This window comes from Suncus etruscus, chromosome 17, assembly GCF_024139225.1.
Source record: "Suncus etruscus isolate mSunEtr1 chromosome 17, mSunEtr1.pri.cur, whole genome shotgun sequence".
In the NCBI taxonomy this organism is placed as follows: domain Eukaryota; kingdom Metazoa; phylum Chordata; class Mammalia; order Eulipotyphla; family Soricidae; genus Suncus; species Suncus etruscus.
In genome coordinates this window covers 59,986,855-59,999,755 of record NC_064864.1, presented here as the reverse complement: position 1 = coordinate 59,999,755, position 12,901 = coordinate 59,986,855, and the positions used below count along the sequence as shown (strand labels likewise).

General features: G+C 46.8%; 1 protein-coding gene across 3 annotated transcripts in view; it reads left to right on the top strand.

The window, feature by feature from the left end:
• Nucleotides 1-12,899, top strand: part of NRAP (nebulin related anchoring protein) — a 73,627-nt gene extending 60,728 nt beyond the window's left edge. For all 3 annotated transcript variants that reach the window (XM_049764401.1, XM_049764402.1, XM_049764400.1), the window contains 7 exons: nt 2,375-2,479; nt 3,257-3,355; nt 5,608-5,712; nt 8,973-9,080; nt 10,731-11,042; nt 11,607-11,738; nt 12,325-12,899. In XM_049764401.1, coding sequence (XP_049620358.1) covers nt 2,375-2,479; nt 3,257-3,355; nt 5,608-5,712; nt 8,973-9,080; nt 10,731-11,042; nt 11,607-11,738; nt 12,325-12,429 — 966 coding nt within the window. In that variant the 3' untranslated portion in view covers nt 12,430-12,899. The remainder of the gene's footprint in view (nt 1-2,374; nt 2,480-3,256; nt 3,356-5,607; nt 5,713-8,972; nt 9,081-10,730; nt 11,043-11,606; nt 11,739-12,324) is intronic.
• Nucleotides 12,900-12,901: the final 2 nt, after the last annotated feature.

The following is a 12,901-nucleotide window of genomic DNA, read 5'->3' as shown; positions in this document are numbered from 1 at the left end:
TTTCTCACAAACTAGTTCATTTGGAGCCAAGGTCAGGATTGGCATTATTCCCATTTTTACAGATATGGTATCTAAGCCACCTACAGTCTTCAGGAGCTTCCCCCCACTCCCATTCAGTGCTCTTCAGGCTCTGGAATTCAGGTCTGCTGGCTCCCTTGTGTTCCCTTAAGGATAACCAAGGCCTATCCCAGAACAGCGTCCAAATGTCTGCAACATCACAAGTGCACCAGCCTGTTCAGTGGATGGGACCAAGGACTCTTCTTTCCAAGAACTGTGAGGGTTGAATGAAATTCTGAGCAGAAATCATGCCTGTTGGAACTCAAATACCCATCCAAAGTTGCTGCTCTTGTACATGCGCACACACTGCCCCAGTGTGGAGTATTGGGAAAATATTGGGAAGTATTGAAGAGCCCTGCAAGTGAATGTGAAGGTGGCTTCCAGACCTTTAAATGTACCAGGGATGATGGTCAGGCAGTAGTCTAGGAAAGCAGCCAATCTATCATCTGATAATCTGCTTTAGTTTGCTTTGGTTTGGGGTGGGGAACTGAGCTGCACTGGTTGTGCTTAGAAATCATTCCTGATGGGGCATGGGGGACCATTTGTGGTGCCGGGGATTGAACCAGGGTCGGCTGTGTGCCATTACAGAACTTTACCAGCCAGAATCTCTTTCCAGTGCCAGTGTCTGGTTAAGCTCCTTCTTGGAAGCCAGGTTTGTTTTCCTCTCCATGGCTCTCCCCTTACCCTCCCACACCCCTTTCACAGAGAAGCCTAGTACAGGCATGTTGTTTTTAGGGTCTGCATGAACAGCCAAAGCAGGACTGGGAGCAGAAATATCAATAGAGTTGGAGGTGCAGTCAGATCTTTGGGAAGCCTGCATCTTGCTTTCTGACTTACCTGCCATCACACTGTTCAGCTCAACAAAAGGGGAGTTGAAAGAGCGCTCCCCACTTCATCTCGCTTATGAAAGGACCTAGGCCCGGCTGTGAAGAGGCCCGGTAGGATTATTCTCGCTAACTTAGAAATTTATCCAATTTTCTCTGTTCTTTATCAGAGTGGAAGGCAAAAGCTTTGCCGGTGTAGACTGAAAGATCGCGGTCTAAAAAGCAATCTCACTGACATGGGGTTTTGAAACCTGCTCCTGAACCCGAGTGATGTCTCCTTCAGCAGTTGGAAAGCAAGTCAGATTTGCACAGGGGCCTTAACCAGCAGACAGTAGATCAGAAACATGCCCTCTTTGAGGCCAGCTGCGAGGAGCGCTGGGAATCCTGAAATGAAAGGGAGCTAAAAAGCCGAAAGGCTGATTTCCGGCATGATATTTCGTGTTACAGCAGAGCTTATATCTATCTAAATTAGAGAAATGCTAGCAACTTCGTTTAGATCCGAAATCTGAGATTTCCTTAGAGACTCTCATTCCATCTTTTTTTAAAAAAAATGCCTAATTTCCATAAAGAGAAGATGAAAAGAGCCTGTGAGTGTCTCGTTGGTAGGTAACGTTGTGCAGGTCAAGGAAGGGGAGTCCTAGGCCTTCACTTTAGAGGAGCTTCCTAATTGGGTCCATTGTTTTAAAGCTCTGCTGCTGCTTCTCTCCCAGGGGTGATAATATAGTTTTTATCTTTTGAGTCCCTTTCAGAAAGCACATTGGATAAATCTGAGTGCCTCCCCCACCTCTTTTTTTTTTTTTTTGTAATATAAGCAAATTATGAGTAGCTGTGGGAAGGGGATAAACAAAGACAAAAAAATTTAAAGTGGTTTACATACATACACTTGTAGCAAAGCTGATTTCAGCTTATAACATGCAGATTAATGGTTCCCCTCAACCCTACTGCACAGGGAAATATCTCCTGTATAAAATGGCTTTTGTCCTAAGCACGCCCACCTGTTTTCGGGAGAACAGATGAGTGGTTATGACCTTCAGGTATCACATAGAGAAACTGAGTCACATTTTGGTGAAGTGCTTTGCTCTAAGTCACAGCAGGTTTGATCTAGTACTCCAAGCCCTATTAGTCCTGTAAGTGTGTAAAACGTTTCTATTGGAAACGATTATGGGCTCAGGGCCAGAATGAAACAAGATCAGCTAGAATATCAGCTGGGTCTGGTCATTTGTCTAGGCTGTTTCTTTCAGGGACTGTTCATGCCATCATTATTATCTGTTCTATGGCTGCAGATCCTGCTGGTATTCCATGCACAATCCATTACTGAGTTCCTGGTGGAACACCCAGAGTTAGGCTGATATACATGTAGAATATACTCCACATGAAAATGCAGAACCATTTGAGGATGCTTAGAGTGTGCAATAAATACAGAAGTTCTCCTTGAAACACACTCCACCACCCTAGACAGGCTCCTGAGAGAGGTCAATGATCTTCCCCTGCAGTTCCGCTACAAATCAGACCTGATGGGCATGAAGGGGACAGGATGGCTGGCGCTGAGCTCCCCACAGATGGAGAGTGCCAGGAAGGCTGGAGAACTCATCAGTGAGGTACCGTACCCAAATTCCTCTGACTTACAACCCTGCATTTGCCTCCATTTGAGGAGGAAGCCTGTTGTGAGCAGGAGGGCCAGGAGCTGAACAGTAAACCCATTGCCTCTGATTGCCAGTGGGTTTCTGGGGCTATTGGTCACTGAATTCCAGCATGGATTTTCAGCACTGCCCAAGTGAATTCCAAAGTGCTAAAGACACTTTCTAAATCAGGGACATGAGATATGGGTGATGCTCTAGAAGGTCCCAGTAGAAATGCTTTGGAGAACTGTGTCCTAACTCAGCCACAGTGGTTGTAGTGGTGGTGGTGGGGTAGGGTGGGGAAAGTGTATTTAGAGCATCAAGTGTTCAGGAGTTGTTTGATTTCAGATGGTGTCAGAAGGGCAACATCTCGCAATATCTCAAATCCCTGCCATATCAATGGTCAGAGATCACTTTTGTTGGTTACTGTGGGAACCATATACAGTTCTCAGGATTCATCCTTGACTGGCTATAGAGAAAGAAAGCCCCTTATAAATGCTGTACTATTTCTGAGGCCCTCTTCAGTTTCTTTTGTTGTTGTTATTATTGTTTTACTTTTTTTTTAACTGCAGTTGTTATTATTTTGGGCCATACCCTTGTTAGGGGCCCACCAAACAGAAAGACCAATTCTCCAACACTGTTTTTGGTATATTTGTCACTGAGGTGAGTGCCACTGAGATGAGGTGGCACTGAGGCTAGGCCCAGAAAATCACACCCTATTTACCAGTCTTTGGCAATCTCTGTCCTCCCTTACAGAGCAAATACCGCAAAAGACCAGACAGTATCAAGTTCACCACTGTGGTGGACTCCCCAGATCTGGTCCATGCCAAGAACAGCTATTTGCACTGCAATGAGGTAGGTGCTTCTCTTCCAGGTCCCAGTGCTCCTGACACCTGGATTGGGGATGCTCACTGGTGGGTGCTTGTGAACTCTGACCCTGATGGAGACAAGCAACTTCTATTAACCTCATGTCCATCTTAGTCCCGTAGTCTCAGTTCTGTTGGGAAGAAGTGGTGAAATGGATTTAATGAGGATTAGGTAAATACAAAGAAAAGACAGGTGTGGAAGTGTGGATAAATTCTCATGTCCCAGTCCCAAAGAGAAAGGGGGTAGTGGGTCTAGAGCAGGGCCATCACAGAAAATAATCCAAACCAGACTAGAGAGAGATGAAACATGGGTTCAGGGACCCATGTCCACCATGTAAAGAGAGAAAGAGAGAGAGAGAGAGAGAGAGAGAGAGAGAGAGAGAGAGAGAGAGAGAGAGAGAGAGAGAGAGACCTGCCAGGAACACAGTCTTTATTGGGAAGATAGGACTACTGGGTGGAGAATAGGTTGAGAAAAGTGTCTATCCAGAGGTTCTTCCCTCCCAGATGGGTTTTTGATATATAAAAGGGGATGTGATAGTGGTCAAGGGTGAAGTCTGTTATACCATACCAATTTAGGGTAAAGACTGATTGCTCCAACGGACAGAGAGTTAAGGTTTTTAGTCAGTATCTGGAATACTATAATTTAAAAATAAATATTCCTTATTATCTTCAATTAATAATCATAGTAGTAACACTAAGTATTGTTAATGATCTCTTTGCTAAAGGTAAGGGTTTATGTTAATTGTTTAATGATAGCAAAATTAGGGGCCGGTGAGGTGGCGCTAGAGGTAAGCGCTAGCCAAGGAAGGACTGTGGTTTGATCCTCCGGTGTCCCATATGGTCCCCCAAGCCAGGGCCAATTTCTGAGTGCTTATCCAGGAGTAACCCCTGAGCATCAAACGGGTGTGGCCAGAAAAAAAAAAGATAGCAAAATTAGAAGATGAACCAAACCCACATAGAAAAATAATGAACAGTTATGGTAAGGAGACTTTCTGGGGGGTCATAGAGATAGTACAGGGTTAGGGCACATGGCTAATATGTTCCTGACTCAGGTTTGAGACCCCCATACCCTGCCTCCCAACATCATCTAGTCTTTTGAGCATCCCCAAGAGGTGCTGGAAAACCCCCTTGCTTCCCAGCACCATATCCTTCTGCCTCCGAGCCTTCAGCTTAGCTAGATAGTAACAGAATGTGTCTCCAGGCCCGTGGGAGATTCCCCAATAATAGACATGTTCTGCTTTGGCTTTCATAGGATGCTCCTCATTTCCTCTCACCTGTAATTATTTCAAAGACGAGGATGTTGACAATTTTCCTTCTGAAATTGTCAGTGGATAGAGAAGCCACCTAAACATCAGAGGCACCAGTGACATTGGCAAAAGCCAAGACACAGCAAGTGTTCCAGTACCATGTTTGACTGGGAACCTAGGAGGACAAAGGACAATTTGACTTTTCTGAACATATACTGAACTATTTTATTATCAAAGGGTCTTACTGGCACTATTCATTGTTATCAAGTTCTTATTATTACTGTCAATGATAGATTGGAAAGACATTGAGGTAGCATATTAGTAGTGAAATGTTTGTCCCTTTTCTCTTTCTCTGTGCTCTACTATGCACAGTAGAGCAGACATAGGTGTGTCCAATCAGCACTTGACTGTGCTCATTTGGAGAGAATCTTAGGCAGATCTCCAGAACCCTACAGGCTCATAGTCCCTTGAGCCTCCAAAAGACAGATCTGAGATTAATCTGTGCCTGGGTCTGGCTTTCAGCCTCTTGAGGTCATGTGTGTGCAGGTCAATGCTCTGCCTCACAAATTGAGGGGGAAATAATGGAGGGCACCAAGACCAAACAGTCGTATGAACATTGAGTAGAAATAAAAAATGATCAGACTTAAACACTAAATCCAAAGACAACCACAGCAGAATTGATACCCAATCTACAACAAGCTAGACACAGAAGGAGCGACTTATACTACTTCCCGGAGGACAAAGGAGGGAGATATGGGATGCATGCTGGGAACAGGGGTGGAGGGAGGACAACATTGGTGGTGGGAATGCCCCTGATTCAATGTCACTATGTACCTAAAATATTACTGTGAAAGATTTGTAATCCACTTTGGTCAAAATAAAAATTAGCACCAAAAAAAAAAAAAAAAAAGGAGTAGGCAATGAGCTGGTCCCTGTGTTCTCCGATGTGTGACTTCTCTTCCTTCTTCAGTGACCTTGAGCTTGTCTCCTACAGCGGCTGTACAGGTCTGGGGGTGAGGAGTCCCAGCATCAGTACACCTTGATCCCTGACCATCCAGATTTCACCAGGGCCCGTCTCAACGCAATGCATCTGAGTGACGTAAGTGACCCAGCCATCCATGTCTGTGTTCCTGACACTGATTGGATTTGGTTTTTTGAGCCAGGCCCAGTGGTGCTCAGGGCTTGATTACTCCTGGCTCTGTGCTCAGAGATTATTTCTGGTGGGGTTCAGGGGATCTTATAGGTGACTGGGAATTGAATTAAGTTCAGCCTAATGGCAAGGCCTTATTTGCTCGCTGTCCTATCTTTCCAGACCCCCATGAATTGCATTTATTCTTATGCTTGTAAGAAAGTATCTTGGAATAGGGTCTTGGAATAGACAGAACACTGGATCAGGAATGGGATTTGACACCACTTTCCTCCCTAAGCCTGTTTCCTCCATTGTAAATAATGATGCCTGGGATTCCTTTCCACTCTTCTCTGAAATTTTGCATCACTATTCCCCCTCAAGGGAGCAGCCCCTGGCAAGTAGAAGCCTCCTGCACTGTCTGTTTCCCAGACCTCTCTCCTTGGTGATAGAGCTGCAGAAATCTGGGTTTGAGGGCAGACTTTTCCCCTTAACATTGGAAAAGTTAGCGAAGATTGCCCACACCCCATCATCACGTCTCAACTCAATCATTCTTTGTGCTAGACTGTGGCCTTCTGCACTTTGCTTTCCCTTGGATGTGCCACTTCTGCCTGGCTCACCAGGAAGCTGTTTCCCAGACCCAGGCTTGTTGTTGGCAGGGGTTGGAGGCCCTTGGCTATAATAGAATAGGCGGCTGCATGGTCCTGCAATGCTGTGATCCAGGATAACAGGTAGCCCGTGGCACCATCAAAAGATGCCGTTCAGATCAGAATAACGCCGACGAGTGTGCCGGTGTGGGACGGCTTGAGGCCTCCCAGAGCTGCCTATTCTTCCTCCCGGGCTTGGCTATTGTGTCCTGGGGCTGCAAGCGGATCAACAGCTGCTCCCCTTCACCCCGGAGAGATGCCTTCTAGTTAGCGTGTGTATCAGTTTGTTGCATTTGTAAAGCCCTGTGGGATCCCAAGCAGTGAAAGCCATGGTGCTTTGTAAATATAAGTGATTATGACCATTTGATGCCTTTGAGAATGCGCCAGGGATAATTTTAGAACAGCAGCTTCCGTGGGCTGACCTCCGTCTGGGGAAGCGGGGCCTTCCCCTCAGCAGCACTTGGACAAAACCTCCATCTCATTAATGCTGCCAGGAGAGAGAGAGAGGCAGGCCCCCAAGGGAGCAAATCCTGGAGCTTCCTAGTCCAGGCACTGGGGCTCCACCACCTCCACCCCACTGAAAGAGGATGGTCGCCTGTCCTCTGAGCTTCCTCCTAGCTTGGGAGTGAGCTGGGCTGCAGAGTCTCCAGCTGAAACCAGCCACCACCGGGTATGCAGATATGGAAAACTCATGAACCCCTTTTGAAAAGAGCCCTTCTTGGGGGCGTGTGCAATGCAAACAATTGGATCAAGTGTTCTGGGAGGAGGCTGTGGCGGGGAAAGTGACCTTCCTGGGCAACGAAAGCCATTGAGATGTGCAAGGCAGCCGAAATAACTCAAAATCAAATGCCTCTAATGTGTGAGGATGAGGACAAAACTCTGCCCACTGTGATAAAGAAGAGCAACGCCCAGGGTTCCAAATCAAAGCGCCTCTGGGATCTAAAGACTCCCAGTGGCAAGGCAAAAACCTCAACAGAATCAGAAAAATGCAGGCAGGAAGTGATGGCAACCAAGCAAACAGTTTACAGGGAGAAGTGATGGGGAGGAAGAGAGTCCAGCACCAGATTTGGGGGTGTGGGCCAGATGCCAATCTGGGCCTTTTTCCCAAGTGCACCCTTGGTTACAAAGCCTTGAAAATGGGGGTGCTTTGTACACTGATGTGGGGTGGCATTGGAGTTTGAGGCAGTTTAGCTTGGTCTGACCAAACTATGCCCAGTTATGATGACCTAGCCAGGATCTTGTGTGGAGGACTATAGAGATCTCTGCAACAGTGCTCCTTTCAGTGAGTGTGAATCATCTACCCGGTACTCATCCAACTAAGGTCAATAGGCTGGTGGAACCATCCACAGGGAAGCAGAGGCTAATGGGGAGATGGGATTGGTACTGAGGCACTCTCGGTCCTCCTGCTAAAGGTAACCATATCATTGGAAATGTCATGACAGACCATGTTCAAAACCCAGTCTTGAGGCCCCCCAACCATACTGGCCTCTCTGCTTCTAGACTCTTGAACACTGTGAGAGGGGAAATTTATGGTTTGTGATCTTGGATGTTGGCCTGGGAGGTGATGCTGAAGGAAGTGGTGATGATGGGCATACCATGATAGGGTGCAGCATCTTGTCCCAGGCACTCTGGGATCCCCTCTAGCTCTGGGGTAATCTGAGACACCAGGCTTTTATGTGCTATGTATTCATTCCTCCTTGCTTCATCCCATTGCTTTTAGAACAGAGCTCCTGTTTTGTCCCTGAGTCTGAGTGATAAAATGAAGACTCTTAACAGCCTCTAGTCTGCCTGGCTTGTGGAGCAAGTGACCAGCAGTGACCTGGTGCTGTCATTTTGTCATCTGCTGGCACTGGGCCTCAACAGCCACCTCCCTTCTCTCTGAGTAAAGGGCAGCCTTTAAGTGGCATCTCTGAAGTTCCTCTCATGGAGCTGTTTCTTTACTTGAACGAAAACTGCTGGCCCTATGAAGGCTTGGAGATCCAGATGCTTCCATCTGTAACTTGGGTCTACCAAGAGCAAAGGATGTGCTTCTAGACTCCCAGAAGGGGTGTGAGAACCATGTGGAAAGGAAACAAAGAGGAGTGTTGGGGCCAGCCATGGGGTCAAATTCCTGACAGTTCCTTTAACTCAGAGGACGCTTTTCCATGCAGGAATGCACCAAATGCAGCAAACTCAAAGCAATAGTGTCATGTGGCTGCAGAAGGAGCCTGGACTGGAGTTGGGAGGCTGTTCTGGAGAAGACAGCTGGTGCCAATACATAGGAATCACACTTGGGGTCTGTGGGAGAAATGAAACAGGGTTCTCAAATTTTGGTTTCTAATAGCTGCAGTCCCAGGGCACCAGATGTGAAAGGAAAGGCTGAATAAAAAAAATGAATCAGGGGGTGTAGCAGATGAGCTAGAATGGCAGATGAGTTAGAATGACAGATGCAAGACCCACCAAAACCACTGTGTGCCACTGATGTGCACATGGGAACCTTTGAAGTCTGATCTGTGCTACTCTGGGCACCAAAGAGGTACAGGGGAGATGTTGACATCACTGCAGTTACTGCCTCTGCTCATCCTGCCCTTTGTTTTCTTGGTCTAGAAAGTCTACAGAAACTCCTGGGAACAGATCCGTGCTGGTGGCTGTGACTTCAGGCTGGACGCCATCCCCTTCCAGACTGCCCGGGCCTCCAGGGAGATTGCCAGTGATGTAAGCCTCATGCACATGAGAGAACATGTCCAACAAGGGACCTGTACTGAAGAACAGTGTTATCCAGTAGAAAGAGACCTGGGGGCCCTCACAGATTGATTGATATGAATCCCAATTTTGCATCTATCACTTAGCTTTATTTTTTGGAGGGTCTTCCAAATGATTCCCAGAGACCCCAGTAGTCCTTTCCAGTGATTTTTGGCCATCTATGGATCAGTACAAGGCCCTATTGTGCCATGGATTAGCCAGCTACCTGGTGGTGCTTGGGTGGGGTGGGTGAGAGGTTCTAAGTTTGCAGCTGGTGATGCTCAGGGACCATCTCATACCAGGGATCAGAGTGAGGTGTGAAAAGCATGTGCTTTAACTCCTGTACTATCACTCTAGCTTTATGTAGCCATTTTTTATGTAGAGGTACATTCTCTTTATATTTACTATGTTGAGTGAACTTTAATTTTTTTTAATGGCTATCTTCTGGGACTGGAGCAATAGCGCAGTGGTAAAGCATTTGTATTGCACGTGGCTGATCCAGGACAGTCCCCAGTGTCTCATATGGTCCCCCAAACCAGGAGCAATTTCTGAGCGCATACCCAGGAGTTACCCCTAAGCATCACTGGGCCCAAAAACCCAAAACCCCCCAAACAAACAAAAAAAGAGACTATTTTCATCATCTTTTGAGTTACCAATGACTTTTTATGGGTTTCTTGTTGCTATTGATGCGATATCATGCTGGTTGTTGTGTGAACACAAACACGAACCATCTTTGAAACTCTGCAGTGAATCTCATTTATTCATGATAATGATCTTTGAAAAGGTTTGCTTTCTAATATTTTGATGTAAATTTTTACATCTATGTCCATCAAGGATATTGGCTTGAAATGTTAATTTTTTATGTACTCTTTTTTGTTCACATTTTAGGCTACAGTTGGTTTTATAAAATGTGGTTTAGAAAGATTCTCTCCTCTTCAATTCTTTGTAATGGTTTAAGAAATATATGCATTACCTCTCTTTTGAATGTTTGGTAGAATTACTTAGATAAGCTATCTAGTTCTATATTTTTATTTGAGGGGATAATTTTTTATTAAAAATAATACCTTTATTTAAACATCGTGATTACAAACATAATGGTAGTTGGGTTTCAGTCATAAAGAAAACATCTCCTTCACCAGTGCAACATTTTCAACATCAATGCCCCCATTCCCACCCCCACCTGTTTTTGAGACAAACTTCCTACTTTTGAGGGGATATTTTTGATTTCTGATTCTATCTTTTTGCTAGTAATGATCTGCTCTGATTTTATATTTCTTATATTTTTTTTCTTGCAAGAGTATGCTTTAATTGGAATTTATATCTCTTTTTTACCTACAAAGATTTTGGAAAAAAATCTGACAATAGTCTTATGTGAATGTATATATATGGGATTAAAAATAACATATCTTTTGTTTTGCTCTTGCCGCATTTAAGATTTTTTAACGTTTTGACATTTTGAGTATCTTATGCTTTGGTATGACATTCTGGGTTGGTCTTATTTGAAACTCTGTGATTCCTGGGTAGTTGTTTCTTTCCTCATATTGAACATCCTGCTGAGTTCCCTTAGGACCGACCTCATTGGGAGGGCACTTTTGTCACTCTTTCTGCTCCTCTGACCCACAGTTCCGCTACAAAGAGGCCTTCCAGAGAGACCGGGGCCTACAGATTGGGTACCGCAGTGTCCATGATGACCCAAAGATGACACATTTCCTCAGTGTCAGCAAACTCCAGAGTGACAATGAGTACAAGAAAGACTTTGCCAAGAGTCGGTCTCACTTCCACAGCCGTCCTGACCAGCCTGGCTTTCTCCATGCCAAGAGGAGTCAACAGCTAGCCAGTGATGTCCGCTACAGGCAGACCCTGCCCCAGCCCACCTGTGACCCTGAAGAGCTGGGCCTGAAGCATGCACAAAAGGCCCACCAGCTGCAGAGTGATGTAAGTGGGTCCTCTCATGGACTATTTCCCTCCTAGTGCAGGGCTGAGGCTGAATCCAGGCTTCCTGCTAATCCTGGAACCCTTCCTGAAAGTTAGCCCTGTTTCAGTTACTTCCCAAGTACCTAACAACCTCCAGGCATGGTCCCACTCTTCAGAGAAGGGACCCAAGGCTTGGGGAGAAGATGGTGTTATGTTATTCATGGCAATGTGGCAAATGAGGGATTGGAACTCCATATGGTATGAAGAGATTCCAGCTCTGGATTGTTTCCAGGGTATTGGTGCTATGCCCTAAGCTTTTCATTTCTTTTGGGAGGAAGCTAAAGCCCAGAGGTGAGATCTTACCTCAGAGCACAGAGTAACTGAAGGCTTGAACCAGCTCTCCCTACCCTGCACCCCATGCCAGTGACTCTCACATGCACAACAAGAGGAATATGTTGCTGGCCCCAGCACCTCAGATCCTGGCTGTATCAGCAATACCATATTTTCCACCTCCAGATGCTATTTGCTTCTTACTCATCCCCATGTCATGATGACATCTTTCTCTTCCCTCCCTCCCCCATCCAGGTCAAGTATAAATCAGACTTGAACCTGACCCGAGGTATTGGCTGGACCCCTCCTGGCTCCTACAAAGTGGAGATGGCCCGGCGTGCTGCAGAACTGGCCCATGCCAGGAATCTGGTCCTCCGGGGTGCAACTGTAAGTAGCCAGCTTGCAGACAGACCCACCCAGTGGCCAGGGCTCGGGAGAAAGCAAGCTCCTTGTTCCTTTGCCAACTTTCTTTTCTGGTCAGAGGGCAGCTGGCTCTGAAGATGTGTGTGATGCCACAGGAGCCAGGCGCCTAATTTCCTGGGTCTGAGATGGCCAGGCGGCTGACCCACAGGTTAAACTTCCTGCAGGCTTTTCTCTGAAGTCACAGCCATTAGTTCTGTGGAGACAAACCTACTGGGGGCAACTTCAATCCTGGGCCACGGCGGCCCGGCCTGGGCTGACTGCGTGCTCGTTACATTGGCAGAAAGGGTCGGGGACTTGCTGGCTACAACAATTCGGTTTCTGAACCTAGCTTTGTTCAGAAGAAAGACGCCAAGGGCTAAATGAGCAACTCACCGCCCTCCTCTCCTGGCCTTGAGGATCCTCCTTCCCAGGGAGGGGAGGGAAACGAGAGGCCTGGGGAGGGGGACATTTCAAATGTTCCCCGGGCATCTGAGACAGCTGCTTCTGTGGGAGCGGGGCTGGGGTTGGGGTGCCTCATTTGAACTCAGACAGCTCTGTTTGATTTCTGCAGGGAGGGCCAGAGGCTACAGAGACTGGAGCTAATCAGAGGGGGGATGTGAACCCCGATGCCACTGAAATCCTGCACGTCAAAAGAAGGAAGGCTCTGGTGTTGTGAGAGAGCCACAGACACCCCGGATTCTTGGGATTGAAGCTGGATTTGAGCACCAGAGACACGCTGCGATGGCTTCAGTCAGGCCGACATGTCAAAGCAGCCTGGTCCATCCCCCAGTGCGGCCTTTATTCTGGAGCACAGCCCTGCCAGCGGATGGGGAACTGCACATTGGGGGTCCCCTGTCTAGTTCCTGGGAGTGGGGAAATGTCTGGGGTTCAGGCCCTGAGTGTCTGGGATGAGGAATAAAGATGGCAAGGTTGGCTGTCGAGTCCTTTTTACACATGTCCATGGTGCAGTTGATCTGTGATACTGATTTGACTTTCTAGAAGGGACTTTTGTTGGAAGTTAGTACCAGCCAGACATGCTAGTGTTTTTTGAGGGAGCCAGGAGAAAGACTGCTGTGCAGGCTGGGAGCAAGTGTCTCTGCTTTGCAGTGCTGCCTACCACAGGGTCACCCTACAGGCATCCCAGGGTG